This window comes from Aspergillus welwitschiae (assembly GCF_003344945.1).
Source record: "Aspergillus welwitschiae strain CBS 139.54b unplaced genomic scaffold BDQ94scaffold_5, whole genome shotgun sequence".
Taxonomy (NCBI): domain Eukaryota; kingdom Fungi; phylum Ascomycota; class Eurotiomycetes; order Eurotiales; family Aspergillaceae; genus Aspergillus; species Aspergillus welwitschiae.
This window is the reverse complement of record NW_020798699.1, coordinates 110,377-124,828: the sequence shown is the minus strand read 5'-3', so window position 1 is coordinate 124,828 and position 14,452 is coordinate 110,377. Positions and strand designations below refer to the sequence as shown.

Here is a 14,452-nt window from a genome sequence, read left to right as displayed (position 1 = left end):
CACCGTACAGCCTGGCCGTGAACTATCCTCGAGGCACATCCCTGCCGCTGCAGCTCTAGCCCGGGTGCGAGGCGGTGGCAGGATGTACCTAGTACCTGACTATCCAGGATCCCTCCCCTGCTCGAAGGAGGTACCCAGGAACTTTAGCTGCTTCATTTGTCCAGCTTAGGAAATGACGACGATGGTTTGGTTGCCGAGCAGGGATTATGGCCAGTTGGGAACTATAACCGCTGTTTGTTATATGGAAGCACCTGGAAAATGTGCTCGCATCTCAATTTCGAGGCGATTCGATACGATCGTGAGGCAGGCCGCTTAAGCGCTTCGCCGGATCGACCGCTAGACTTCAAACACGGGTGTAACTCAGAGCAGGCACCTGCGTTGGGAACTGATAACTGAGGTGACTCCGTGTTTAAGCGCCAAGCTAAGCATCAAGAACAGTCGATCCATCAGATTAGGAGTCCGACGGGCCTGTTCATCCTGTCCCAGCAACCAGGTACATCCCTCCCATCTCGAGATGAACCCTTATCATCAAGCTTCCTTACGAAGAGAGCAAAACAAAAACAACGTCTCTTGGACGGTTGGGAACTATCAACCAATCATATCCACCTCATCAGTAATAACACGGGTACCATACTGTATACGAGTCCCTTTCCCCCCATCCTCAACCACACGAGAAGGAGACGTGGTTAAATCTCGGCATCTCCAAACCCTACCACATCCGCGTCGCCCGACATCCTCCCCAACCGCGAACCACGGTTCAACCCAGAGCCGGACAGACAGCTCAACGTCGATCCCACCCAAACAGGCAATCTCATCGAACCCTCGTCGAAGCCTCCATGCCCGAGAATTGCCCCTCACCGAGGAATTGCCTGCCCGGCCGGCCCCCTCGAAGGCAAATATTCGGGGCGATGAACAACGATGATCCGAAGATCACTGGCGGTGGATGTCTGGGCCAGGGCCAACCGTCCACATGATACGATCAGTAGAAAAGTGGATGTTGCATACGTGCCACAACTCACTGCCACTAGGCTAAAGTTACTAGACACAGCCGAGCCGACCAGACCAGACCAGCCTAAGATAAGTCCTCTGCTCTGTAGATAGGCAGTGCCGGGGCAGCGAACCATTGTTTGCGATGGAGACTGGGACCGCGTAGTCTGGGTTGACTTTCGTACCACTCGTGGATGTTTGTTTGTTGTTTACAACCTTAAAATAGAGTCGAGTATACGTATGTGCTTGGCTGTTGTTTCTTCTAACGGTGAAACACCATCTTGTTTTGAGGTTAACGTATGCCGAATATTTCATTCTGTTTTGGGGGGTCTTTTTGTAACCATCACAAGGAGATTTTAGTCCGCTGCAGAACTGCAGCCCAATTATTGGGTCGCTGCTTCATCCGATGCATCCGGATCCTGATCGGGTTAGGTCGGTTGGCTTTCAGTGTCCTTCACAGTAGACCTGGATTAACGTTCCCTTGCTTGTCTGGGAGAAGATGGAATACATTCTAATTCCTACTAATTCTCCATTTGGATGCATAGTAACCTATATCAACTAAGCAGGGGACTTGCACTTGTGCATACATATGCACTGGCACTATTAACGGTTCGCAGCACAAATATATACAACTTGCTTGAGATGGAACTTAATCAAGGCTGTTACCCCTCCAACGCGACTACGATATGAATTAGTTCAGATAGTAATACTCTGTAGTAGCAGAAAAACTATAACTTAATGCTCCTAAGTCCTAAACAACAATAGTCGTTCGCAAATAGAATAAACACAAGCACTACTACTACTACTACCAGTAACAGTTTAACCCGCCTAAATTGACTGACTACACTGTACACATCTCAAACCTACCCAACCCCCCTCACCACACCACACACCATTTGCATAAATAAAGTACGAAAACCAAAGCTGGCGCTCAATAAAGCAACCTTCTACTGACCAGTGGAAAGGAATATGCTGATCACTGCACCTAGAGCCTCAAAGTTCCCTTCCGCCCTCCCCCAAGCGAAGTCAAAACCTAAAGGTATACGATTAAGGCTGGCTATCAAAACCTTCCACTACTGCCCAATCTACTACCCTTTCTCTTCGCATCTCGGGAAGGTTAAAAGGTACGAAATGATGCTTTGATGATGCGCACGGTGTCTTGGGGTATCTGTGCTCAAGCTTCTGACTTGGTTGTGAGGGAGGGAGGGAGGTAGCTAGCTAGCTAGCTAGCGAAGGATGAGAGTGTGAAGGAGCAAGGAAGGTTTTGGGCTGCAGTGGTGATAACTAGGAAGTGTTATCTAGGCTAGTATGGATATATTTTCCCCGGGGGATTGGTGGAATAGAAAGCGAAATACTAATACATATTTAGTTGTATATTGTTCAAGGGCAGAGACGATCATTCAGTTACTTTGATACAGTCTTGTCGGTGATAAGAAGCCATCGATTACCGCCTGTATACTTACGAGAGCAAATACACATCTCTGGGATCGATACCAGATACCATCACATGCCATTGCCCAGATGATGGCCAAAGAATTAAGCTGAATCCCAGTGACCAACTCATCAGCACGGACACGATGCATCCAAGCTACTAGACACATCCCTGTCTCCCTGGAATGCAATATACTAGTACCCCGCCACGAATGCCACCAGAGCCCCGCTATTCCTTGATGGCGACAGTATCGCCGCCTTCGGACATGAACAGTGATTCTTTGACAAGAAACATACAGTAAATTCCCGCAACCGAGAAGACGGGATCTAGATCGAGATCGAGATGGATGTTCCGGCGGCAAATGAGGGTAGATACGTAGGCGAGCTCCTATTCTTTGCCGTGGATTATCATATTGGATTTGTCAAGCCATCGGAAGTGAACTAATTTACTTGGAATTGACGCGGAAGCACTAGTCCGAGTTGGTTTCCTCAGGCGTTGGATCTGTCTCGTGACCGGCAGGGATTAGTGCTGTTGCTCGTCGCTGTGGCGGTGGCTAGTCTATCTACCCAGTATCAATCCACTCGATTTAGTTCCTCTCAGCTAGGGGCAAATGGCTGAATGGCGTGCTTTGTTCTGCAGGCGACCGGTGAATAGTCACTAACTAACAGAGGGTCTACAGTCCACATCGAATGCAGTCTAGACAAGGCTGTACTGCTCTACGGCTGCTTGTTGGTGCCCAAAGCGTCAATGGCGGGGTGACTTCCAGTTACCCCTCACTCATTCTTTGATTCTCACCGCAGCCCCTCTTCCATCTATGAGAGACACTTGCCAACCGCGTCTGGCCGCCATTAGCGCTAGCTCAGGTGACATCACCACTCTTGCTCTTCGTGAGATATGGATGGATGCATTGCTGTTGAGTTGAGGACTCATGCACCTACGGGCCGCACGGTGAGTTGTTCTGTCCTCAATGCTGATGATCCAGCGCGGTGGAGTATCTATCGGCCGATAACACATCTAAGAATCTCTCTGCTGCATACCTGGTATCTGGAGATAAGATCGGAGGAACCCCGCAGTCTGTCATCGCCAATTAACAGCTGACTGACTGACATTCATCCCTCGTCAATGGAGTCAAGCATGGATCCATCAACCACAATGGCCATCGACCGGGCCGAACAGGCTCAGCCTGACAAAGAAGCACCGCTGCGCTCGGAAGATTGCCAACCAGGGTGTCTGCAGCCATACTGAGTCACGCGTGAACTACCGCCCCCTCTTTTGTTCCGATTTCTGTCGATACGAAGTCTACACTGTCAATGTCCCGAGTCTGGCCGTGCCTTGTCTCAACGGCATTGACCACAAGCTAGATCTGCACGCATCCAGACGCGCGGGCAGACTGACACGTGTCGGCCGTCCAGTATGCAATCCGTGCGTCATCTGAGAACTGCCATGGGCTCGGGACCAAGGCAGGAAGCATACCGGGATCCAGCCAGGTCAGGTTCATTGAGCATTGACCTGTTCCGTCCAAGAGTGATGTCTTACATCTAGCTGTCACCGCTATAAGCTTCAAGGCCCGGTGCCAGTTGATGGGTGTGTATATACCCCGCATCCTGCAGCTAGCCTGCTCCGGACCTGCCCGGCCGCATGCTGCTCATCTGCCTGGCATGTTACTCGTCCAGTCATGCCGGCCAGGTAGTTCACATATCCGGCTGGCTCCTAGTCTTTGACACGTATGAGTCCTGGGCTATCGCGGGTATGTCCTCTTTGATAACCTGCGACAAGTCATCCAGGGTGTGAGAGAGTTCATAGTCCGTGCCAGGACATATGGCGCGGAGGTGATGACCATAGCTGTTATCCATCGGGACGTGCACGGTGTTTGGTGTCGTAGGCTATCGTGGCAATCGATTTGGATGACGCCGTTGTGTTCTGCCCAAAGATGTAGACTAGGATACAGCCCTTCAGCTAGTCTCTAGGCATGTCATCGACTGTCGTTCACATGACAGTAGGGCTGACAGAACGGCTGCCAGGGTATCGTTGTCTCGACTGGCCCATTGTAGTCACCCATTGCAAAGGCTTCATTCACATGTATTCTGCCTACGCATGGACTAGACGCGTTTGCTTGCCTGCCTCAGATCACTGCAACTTCTCACTCAATAGTACTGTTGCTCTGTCCAGCCATCGCTTATGCAAGATGGCGCTGAGATATGTCCAGCGAGACATGTGCTAATCACTCTGAATGTACGCGAGGACTCGTCACAGTGTCTATAGTGAGTCGCAATAGCGCAAACCTCTACCATTGCGATATCAATCAAGAGCTCCATTGTTCACTGCCTCATAGTTAATCCAGAACAAGCACAAAAATGCCATCAATTTCATCCCTCGTTTGCAATAATTCTTGTCTATCCTCGACCAAGCCACTATGAAAGATAAGCTACCAGGTAGTGCCATTTATATAAGGCTCGTGGAACAGCAACAGGGAAATCTTCAGCAGTCTCCCATATCAGCTAGCCTGCGCAAATTGCAGTCGCCTATTTACCTTGCATGAGACAGACAGCCTGTCAATCCCAAGAAGGTCTGAATCCCGTGAATGGATTGAATAGCTGTTCACATTCTCGCCAAGTGTTATACCATATATGAACACGGATATCCGTGTCATTTGTCGAGTGTTGCCAAACCAAGTAAGGGGAGTATCCATGATGAAAACCAACCTCAAAGTTATACATGTTATTTCGCATCTAGCAGAGCTTGGTCTGAATACCACAAGCATTTATTTGTGATTATCAGAGATATCTCCCGCGCGAGCTTTTGGTCTTCATACAAGATGCAAGCCTGAAGAGGATACACTACCATGATTTGAAAGCCCAATATCTCTGGATGAGCGAAACGATCTAATCAGGACGTATGATCCAGCGAACTCCGTCATACAAGACTGCTATGAACTGAAAGTATATCCAGCTGAACATGGCATCGAGTGCTGATCATGGGGATGTGATTGAAGAGTATGATGCATGTTGAAAGATGCTGCGGGCACCGCCAGGACCTTCCTCACGAGGGAATGAAACGCCTATCTTCTGACTCTTGTGTTTATATCCCCTGAATGTAATCTGGGAAGAGCAGCTTTGACCAGAGATACTATTTCGATGCTTCAGAACTTCCCACAACCTGTTTCCCTGGCCATAGAGCCACCATAGGATTCCCACCCGGGGGATCTAAGCAAATGGGTCCGTTTGGTTCTTTGCAGTTTTCTCGTGATAAAGCCTTCATTGTGAGGAATGATTCCACTTCGACAGTGTATTCCTCTTCATCAAACATTGTGTAAGGGAGGTGCTGAAATTCTTGCAGATGGTTACGATGCCAGGACTCCTATGTCCAAGTAGATCGAAACAGATATATATCCATTTGATTACGTGGAGCAGAATGATGGTGAGATGTATCATGTTGATGATATATATCGTGTTGAAAAACTAGTATTTATGTCTGTCATTGACGGCTTCTATATAATAATAGCTTTCCTCGGTATACTTCACTCTGTGAGAGCCATTCCATCGAATCTCAATCAGTGAGCAGAAGCGTATCTCTACAGCATTCGAGAAATCACCAGCTAACCGAAATGACCTCCCTAGCTGCAGAAACCAAATCCAATCCCGCGATCGCTAAACCAATCCTCATCTCTGCACACCTCCACAAGCTTTCAACAGAGAGACCTCCTCCCTACAGCCCTGTGCTCTAGACCCAACCCTCGCTAACCAATATCCGACCATCCCGGCCATTAGAACACAAACACCAATAGACCAGGCCCAGAATCCAAAGCAATGAATTAAACTTCAACCAGTCTCAATGTTAGCGTGTCGGAACGCACTCATGTCTCCACCGCGGAGGATAAGTGAACTCCACTAGCCCAGCATCTGTCTTACGCAGCGTTTTAGCAAGCTTAACGAACGATCTAAATCATTGAGGCAGGGCGAATCATGTTCCTCCACTGTCAGGGTTGCCTGGCTGAAAGTGGAGTCGTCTTCTTAACTTCATGCGTGGTTTTAACTTAGTTCAGTGGTTATCGCGGATGATGGCCGACCGCGGTGACAAATTGGTTTGGCTAAGCGGATATCCTGCCCCGGGTTGATCTGTGCTCAGGGGTTCGGTCCGGACGGCCCTTGGGTGCTTGGCTTGGATTGTTGGTCCACGGATATAACAGACTTTGGATATATGGTCCTGATGGGCGAGTGGTGTGATCATGATGAGGGTGGTGATGCTGGTTGATCGGCTGAGGATTGTTGATAAGTAGTGCTGTGCGTGCTGCTTTCGGTTGTAGGCAGACTTTCACGGTTACATAGGGTGGATTGGGCTAGTCTAGTGGTGGAAACAGACCGGCCTCTTTGGTCTCAAGACTAGCCTTATGGTTAGCTTCGTGTCAAATTGATTAGCCTCGCTATGGGATTTATTGGACTGCTTGGCAGTGAGAGTGGCTGGCTAACATTTTACCGGTAGGGTGTTGAGTGCGTTGTTCCCTCGCCATCACAACTGTTCAGGATGCATCATGAATGCCTGAGGATCGAGGACTGGTGTGGGCTCAGACTTTCGTCTATTATAGGAGTCTCGTGAGTCTCATCTCTTGGTCGCCAATGTAGTTCTCAGCAGCGAGTATACCCATGGCTTCAGATCAAGCAGAGTGAAGGACGACCGTTCGGCAGCTGAAATATCACCTTGGAATAGTCGATCGGGCGGATAGCATTTCCATCAGCATGTATCATCCATCATACTTGACGAGGGATAAAAGATCTCTGTTGATGCATTTCAGCTTATCAAGTCGATGAGCTTTGTCCGCTGTCGCGGATGATGTGGCAAAACCTCCCGCCAGAGTTGTCCGCAAGGGATAGCGATGTAGGGTTCGCTGTTCGATTGATGTCGAAGCAAGTGATCACTGGCCAGCATAATTGCCGGTGTGCTATTGACTTGTTGCATCTAATATGTGAGGTCAAATCTCTGGACCAGTTCGTCTCTCACAGCTCAATTCACAATATGGAGGGCGTAGTGCTGCATCAAGACCGCATACGGTTGTACTCTGACAAGAACAATAGAAACAGAGGAGTAATGTCTTGATAAAAGCATAATTAGTTTATCTGCATGCAGGAACAACAGATCGATCGATCCTGACCCTCGTGCCTGATCGATAAGCTCGCCTTCATAATTTCGAGATCCTTTCTCTCCCCGTCTGACTCCTGCATTCCGACCCCCGGAACCATGTCGATCCCTGCCTCCAGGCAAAGTTCATATCCAGACAATCTAAACAACGCATCAATTAAACTTTCAGGTCCGACCACTAGCATTGAACTAAGCAGGGACTAACAGTCGGTTCCATCCACACTTCGACTATCGCGTCCCGTCGTTGGCAACCGGTGCCTCTTGGCCTCCGATCGCGCATGCATTAGTGACTGGCCTTCCCCCTCGTCGTACGATCAGTCATGCAGGAAAACTGAGTTCATTTAAATGGCAATTTAGGTTCTGAGTCCAGCATTTTAATCGTGCTTTAGCTCGGAAAATTTTCTTCTGCTGCTGCTGCTGCTCCTGTTCGATCTTTCCACATAATCTGTCCCTGCTCATCTCTCCATCCCTGTCTTTTTCTATGTCTGCGTGCTGAAGTGAAGACTGGAATCGACGAGCACGATGGAGTTCGAGCACGAGCCCAAGCAGCAGGTCGATGGTGTTGTGGCCACCGATTTACCACATTCCGACAGTCCATCCACTGTGGATGTGCCGATCAATGCTTCTGGCCATAAACAGGAGCTCGAGCGCAACTTTGGCTTCATTAACATTTGTGGCTTGGCTCTGACCAGCGGAAACACCTGGATTGCTCTGGGTGGGAGTATCGTGAGTGGCTTCTTCCATTGGGTTTGCTCTATAGATCTCGTCATCTTTAGATTTGCTTGTCTCCGACCGTCTCATAACTGACACTTCCTTCTATTCAGGTCACGGCTATCTATGATGGAGGTCCGCCCGGTGTGATCTATGAGATGTATGCTCCCTGTCATAGTCATTGTACCCCAGAGTAAATGCTAACGTTCTTCTAGGATCGCAGCCTCATTCTTCTACTGGTTCATTGCTGCATCTCTCGCTGAACTGGCCTCGTCTATGCCGTCATCTGGTGGAGGTTCGTCTTTTACCTTGCATACACTCGGAACAAGAAACTGATCTCTGCAGTCTACCACTGGGCATCCGTCACAGCAGGAAGATACGGTCGCGTCTGCGGCTGGTTTGCCGGTTGGTGGAACTTCCTGGCCTGGATCTTCGGTGCTGCCTCGACGACACAGATTCTGGGCACGCAGGTCGTGTCCGCATACGCTTTGTTCCACCCCGACTATACCATCGAGCGCTGGCACGTCTTCATCGCCTACTTGATCTGCTCCATTCTCTGCTGCTTCTTGGTTGCATTCGCCAATCGTGCACTCCCCATGATAGAATCACTAGGCGGATTCCTCGTTGTCGGTGGCTTCCTCGTCACCGTCATTGTCTGTGCCGTGATGCCCCATGTCAACGGACAGCCGTACGCCACAGACGACTTCGTCTGGCGCGACTGGCTCAACGAGGCTGGATACAGTAGCGACGGCTTCGTCTTCTGTCTGGGAATGCTGAACGGTGCCTTCGCCGTCGGCACGCCCGACGTCATCTCCCATCTGGCCGAGGAGGTGCCCAAACCGGGGAAGAACATTCCTCTGGGCATGCTGGCTCAGTACGTGATGGGCTTCTTCACAGCCTTCCTCTACCTGATTGTCATCTTCTACGGTATCACCGACCTGAACGCCGTTCTCGAAGCCCCCTACCTCTTCCCTCTGACCGAAATCTACCTCCAAATCACCGGCACCCGCGGCGGCTCTCTCGGACTGATCATCGTCTCCATGCTCCCGCTCTTCGTCGCCATCGTCGGCTGTTACCTCACCTCCAGCCGTGTGCTCTGGACATTGGCGCGCGACCGCGCTACTCCTTTCAGTGGCTACCTGGGTCGGGTCAACCACCGCTTCAAGAACCCTCTCAATTCGGTGCTCGTCTGCGGCTTGATTGCGATCATCCTCGGCTGCATCTACGTCGGTAACTCCACTGCATTTAGCGCTTTCGTCAGCTCCTTCGTCGTCCTGACCACCTTGTCTTATTCCGCTGCTATTCTTCCGCACCTTCTTCGTGGTCGTCAGGGCATTCCCCGCGGCTGGTTCTGGATGAGTGGCATCACGGGATACCTTGTTAACGCGGTGACTTGTCTGTACATGATCGTGTTCATTGTTATCTTCTGCTTCCCCTTCTCGATGCCTGTGGATGCTGAGACGATGAACTACACGTGTTTGATCACGGGCGGGTTCACTATTTTCATTGCGCTGTTCTGGTTTATTCGTCAGGGCAGCTATACTGGGCCCAAGGCTATTGCGCTGGAGAGTAGTGCGTTGGCTAAGGATGCTATTTAATGAAGGAGTGAATGTTGTACTGTATATAAGGAGAGCAAAAGTCTGTTGAGTTTAATAATAATATATATAATACGAGTGATAGACAAAAGCAGCTGTCAGTGCATTTTAGTATAAACATGAGTACTAAACAAAAATACATGTCTATCGTCTTCGAAACCACATTGAACATATAACCCCCCAAATGAGCATCTACTCCCTCTCTGCTGCACTAATCAACGCAACCCCAGTATAACACCCCTCATCCCTGCACACCACCTTCTTCTCCCCATCCTGCAAATCAACCCAATACACACTCCCTCCCAGATCAGCAACATATACCTTTCTTCCCTTCCTATCCACCTTCAACCCAATAGGCTCATTAAAATGCCTTGCCAGAATCTCCCTCGACTTCACCACCACCTTACCGCCAACAACCTTGACCCTATTCAATGAGCAACCCCACGGATGCTCCCCCCGATCCGTCCAATACAGCATCCCATCCTCCTCGTCAAACTCCAGATCAATCGGCTCCGGCAATCCCTCCAGCACCATTTCAGCATCATCCCGACAGTCCGCCGTCTGTCCAGCCGGCACGTCCAAGCCAGCACGGAATATCCGGCCCTTCCCACCTTTACTCGGCCCCTTCTGCGTCCAATACACATGTCTGTTCTTTCGGTCCAATGCAATCCCTACACACCACCGCGTCATATCCCGGCGGTGGGCGGTGTTATCAAGTGCTCCTGTCTGTACCAAAACCTCATGACCGGTGCCGTCAAACCTCACCCGATGCACGCTCATCCCTTCGCGATCACAGAAATACACGTGTTGCGTTGTGTCGTCGACAACAAGCTGCTTTGGCGTATGCACTGTCCCTGCTGGGAGGAGGGTGCATATATTCTGGCCATCTAGTGTCGCCGAGTGCACGGATCCGTCGTGCGTGGATGTCGACTGCCCCATATTCGTCCAGAAAATGCGTCCTGCCGTCTGGGACACGTCAATTCCATCGGGGAGAGACTGGCCTGTGATAATGGGGACGGGCATGCCAGTGGTGCCCGGCTGGAACTTCAGTATCCTCCCAGCGGTAGAAACCTTCTCGATATCAGGTGTATTTGCTCCCAACCCAACATCAAGAAGATAGAGCAGAGGCCCTTCTCCCTCCGTCTCCCCATTCACGTCCTCAGTAGAGTCAGGAGGATACAACCCTCCCAATCCCTCAGCCTTCCTCCCGACCTTCCCAACACTCACAAATCTCTCCCTCACCCAATCCACCGTCAACTGTCCATCCAGTCCCCTCTCCCGCACATAATTCTCCTCAATATCAGCCACCGTATCCAGCCCAACCGCATCCATCAACCGACACGGCGGCAAACTCTCCTTCCTACCGAACATCTCCCTCCACAACAGATCAATCTCCTTGGGTTCACTCACCCCCTCCGCCAAAATCATCAGAATCTCACGCTTAATCGCCGCCCAGAGACGATTGAAGATAAACCCCGTGGACTCTTTCCGTGCCGTCACCGGAATAACTCCACACTCACTCAACACCCCACTGAGCATGGGGAATACCCGCTCGTCCGTATCCCCGCAGGTCATTAGCTCCACGGTACGGATAGCCGGCGGCATAGTGAAATGCATGTTGAGCAGAAGGACCCGTCGTGACAGTGGTAGATGACCGCCTATGAGACGGGATTTGTAACTGCTGCTGTTCGATGCAAGGATGCAGTCTGCTGGACTGTGGGCGTGGAGGTCTGCGAAGAGGGATTGCTTTATGGGCAGGATCTCAGGAACGGCTTCGACGATGAGCCAGGCTGTGGCGACTGCTTCGGGGACGGAGGTAAAGGTTGAGATTCGGCCCGGAGATAAAGAAGGACGAGGGATATGGGTAGTGAACTCGTGGATGTGCGTCGAGATGTAAGTTCTTGCAGAGTCAAGGGCAGAGGGCGATGGATCGCTGATGTGCACGCTATAGCCGGCAGATGAGAAGACGGCGGCGATGCGGCGACCTAGAATGCCCGCGCCAATGATGACGATAGGACGGGCTTTGGAGGGGTGAGGGATGGTAGTAGCCGTAGTACACATTGTGTTCATTGTATATTGAATAATGAGGTATAGTAAGGAAGGATATAAAATAGATGGATATGATTTAAGGGCATAGAACCGGAGCACAGCACAGCACAGCACAGGAACCATCTATCCATGCGATAAAAAGACATCTTATATATACAGTCTACTACCAGGTATCCAGTACCATAAACTCCAATCCAAACTAGAAAATTCACATATATAGTCCTTGTCCACTATTGATGCCGAGAAGCCGAAACCAAACCCTCCAAACCCACAACGGAAACCGTTCGGAGACCCTCGGACTCGGAACGGATACAGTTCGGAGAGTTGTATAAGCCAGTCTAAAACCAAACCCAGATTCTGATAACTATGGAACTCCATATGGCATTCTGCATAGTGGATCGTGATTAATGGGACATTTCGGTTAACGGCAGGTTCAGCTTACTAGATTGGGGGTTTTGAGAAGATTTTTTCTCCGTTGTTGTGCCGGGTTCCGGTCAAATAGTTAGGAATTAATGGGATGCTTGATGCTGTCAGGGCTATAATGAGGGTTAGTTCTGTGTATTGTTAGTTCTTGTGATTACTACTGGAGGAGACGGTATACTTAGTTTTTGGATAGCTCTCCCGATAATTGGGGGAAATGGTAGTCAGAGTCAGAGACAAGTTAATTAGGATTATACAGAATTGCTAGGGTTTGGTGCTATGACGTGCGGAAAAGCGGTTTATCGACCGACTTGGTGGCTCGACTATTAAATAAGATATATACGTGATATTGAAGTTATTCAATTAATCTATCAAAACAAAAACACCTGATCCCCAGCCTTCGCCACCGCCCCAGGCATAGTCCATCCCAAGTCTAACAACACCTTCTTCATAGCCCCCACCATCGGCGGCGGCCCACACAGCAGCATTTTGTTATCCGGTCCAGCAACAGGCAAATGCTTCTGAATAAGCTCAGCACTTACAAACCCTCGGTACCCAGTCCAGCCATCATCAGGCCTACTGAGCACATAATGCACCTGGAACCTATCCGGATGATTACGAGCAAAAGCCTCCAGCTCTGCGCGAAGCAAAATATCCTCCTCGGTATTATTAGCATACAAAAGAGAGATGCATGTATCAGTGTCTGTCGGATCTTCGCAAATGGCGCGGATAAGCTGGTACATAGGGGTGATGCCGGTGCCGCCGGCAATCATGCCGATGTGTTTGGCATACCGTGGGGAGTATTGCATGGCGCCCTTGGGGCCGCGGATCTCGATGGTATCGCCTATTTTCATTTGCGCTAGGTGCTGCGTCATAGCGCCCAGCGGGTAGGCTTTTACGAGGAGCTCGATGCGGCCGCGGTCGTTGTTGTTCGATATGGGGGTGTATGAGCGTGCTACGCTGGTGCCGTTGATTGTTGCACGCAGGGCGATGTGTTGTCCTGTCGGGAGGCCGAGGATGTCGTCAGGGTTTGGTAGGGAGAATATGATGTGGTATACGTTCGGGGCGATCTCTGTCTTCTGGGTCATGGTGAAGGGTCGCCATTGTCGCGGGTCGAGAGGTTTCGGTCTCGGGATGGTGGCTGTCTTAGAAAGGTGCATCAGATGCGCGGGCTTGGATGGTCTATGTGAGGCATAGTGCGTGAACTCTTGCTGAACGTCTAGTTTCGTCGACGCCCATAGGCCTAGGCCAAGTGTGGCGGAGAATTGGACGATGCTGGCGAGGCCTGCACCTAACCAGAAGTGGCTGGCGTTATTCAAATCGGCACCTCGTGGGAATTGGGTGAAGGAAAGCACCGAGTGCTGCACAACCTGGAGGGCTTGTGAGGGTGTCATGCCTCGGTTATAGACTGTCACGATGGCTGTGACGACGAGACCGCCCAATCCGAGCTTGCTTACCGTGCGAAGGAATCCCCATGGAGAGGTCTTCTTCACGTTGATGACAGCGGACTGTGATACTTGTTGGTAGTTTGGACGGTAGATCTCCACAGCCTCGGTTTGTTCCTAGACAAGTCAGGGTACGTGTTGAGGACAAGGGTGATTGTACTACCTCTGAAGGCAAGTCGCCAACAAAGTAGGGCTCGAGCTGCTCGCGCGCCTCGTCCGAGTGGCCGATTTCTTCAAACGCTTCGGTGGCATCGGTACCGGCAACTTCGATGAGGATTTCTTTTCCACCGGGATGGTCTTCTAGGTACTTGGTAATATTGTAGACTACATTGACGGTCAACTTCCATACCCCGCGAAGGCAAAAGAGTAAAGTGACCGACCTTTGTTGTGGAGGACAATCCAGAGGTCGTCGGCCGTGTTGTGCTTCTGCACCTGCTCCAGTGTGAAAGTCGCCATGGTGAATTGTGTGTTGTAGACTGGTTTATTTCGCAGAGACAGGGATTTTATATACATATCATTCACATCCTGAGTGTGATGTTTCCGGCTACCCGTGCAAACATAGCTGAGACCTGGGCCGAAGTTCGCGCGAAGTTCGTACGAATGCCAGAAGGTGGCCCTTAACGCGACTCCAAGCAGACATTGGAGATGCAAAGGCCAACTCTCGCCTTCAATCGAATATA

At 50.4% G+C, this 14,452-nt stretch overlaps 5 protein-coding genes across 5 annotated transcripts; 2 read left to right on the top strand and 3 right to left on the bottom strand.

Annotated features, from left to right (window-relative positions):
• The first annotated feature begins 259 nt into the window (after positions 1 to 259).
• On the top strand, positions 260 to 1,484 carry BDQ94DRAFT_136997 (uncharacterized protein). The gene has a single exon (XM_026764982.1). The coding sequence runs from the start codon at positions 515 to 517 to the stop codon at positions 920 to 922; it is 408 nt and encodes a 135-aa protein (XP_026629888.1). The 5' UTR covers positions 260 to 514; the 3' UTR covers positions 923 to 1,484.
• Positions 1,485 to 2,352: 868 nt separating this feature from the next.
• On the bottom strand, positions 2,353 to 2,697 carry BDQ94DRAFT_103057 (uncharacterized protein). Its single transcript, XM_026763371.1, has one exon. It carries the CDS (start codon positions 2,586 to 2,588, stop codon positions 2,388 to 2,390), a length of 201 nt encoding a protein of 66 aa, XP_026629887.1. The 5' UTR covers positions 2,589 to 2,697; the 3' UTR covers positions 2,353 to 2,387.
• A 5,246-nt stretch (positions 2,698 to 7,943) lies between these two features.
• Positions 7,944 to 9,949, top strand: BDQ94DRAFT_136988 (amino acid/polyamine transporter I). Its single transcript, XM_026764981.1, has 4 exons — positions 7,944 to 8,278; positions 8,377 to 8,423; positions 8,479 to 8,558; positions 8,609 to 9,949. The coding sequence occupies exons 1-4, from the start codon at positions 8,075 to 8,077 to the stop codon at positions 9,859 to 9,861; spliced, it is 1,584 nt and encodes a 527-aa protein (XP_026629886.1). The 5' UTR covers positions 7,944 to 8,074; the 3' UTR covers positions 9,862 to 9,949.
• Positions 9,950 to 10,050: 101 nt separating this feature from the next.
• On the bottom strand, positions 10,051 to 11,919 carry BDQ94DRAFT_183862 (uncharacterized protein; the record flags this gene model as incomplete). Its single annotated transcript, XM_026774514.1, has 1 exon — positions 10,051 to 11,919. The coding sequence occupies one exon, from the start codon at positions 11,917 to 11,919 to the stop codon at positions 10,051 to 10,053; it is 1,869 nt and encodes a 622-aa protein (XP_026629885.1).
• A 779-nt stretch (positions 11,920 to 12,698) lies between these two features.
• BDQ94DRAFT_183861 (uncharacterized protein) lies at positions 12,699 to 14,228 on the bottom strand (the record flags this gene model as incomplete). The annotated part of the gene is made up of 3 exons (XM_026774513.1): positions 12,699 to 13,889; positions 13,936 to 14,096; positions 14,153 to 14,228. The coding sequence occupies 3 exons, from the start codon at positions 14,226 to 14,228 to the stop codon at positions 12,699 to 12,701; spliced, it is 1,428 nt and encodes a 475-aa protein (XP_026629884.1).
• Positions 14,229 to 14,452: the final 224 nt, after the last annotated feature.

Bases quoted from the DNA above. Each gene is read 5' to 3' on its own strand.
- BDQ94DRAFT_136997 (XM_026764982.1), top strand. From the start codon at position 515: ATGAACCCTTATCATCAAGCTTCCTTACGAAGAGAGCAAAACAAAAAC.
- BDQ94DRAFT_103057 (XM_026763371.1), bottom strand. From the start codon at position 2,588: ATGTGTCTAGTAGCTTGGATGCATCGTGTCCGTGCTGATGAGTTGGTC.
- BDQ94DRAFT_136988 (XM_026764981.1), top strand. From the start codon at position 8,075: ATGGAGTTCGAGCACGAGCCCAAGCAGCAGGTCGATGGTGTTGTGGCC. The intron at 8,279-8,376 runs GTGAGTGGCTTC...CCTTCTATTCAG, and splicing joins TTGCTCTGGGTGGGAGTATC to GTCACGGCTATCTATGATGG. The intron at 8,424-8,478 runs GTATGCTCCCTG...ACGTTCTTCTAG, and splicing joins CCCGGTGTGATCTATGAGAT to GATCGCAGCCTCATTCTTCT.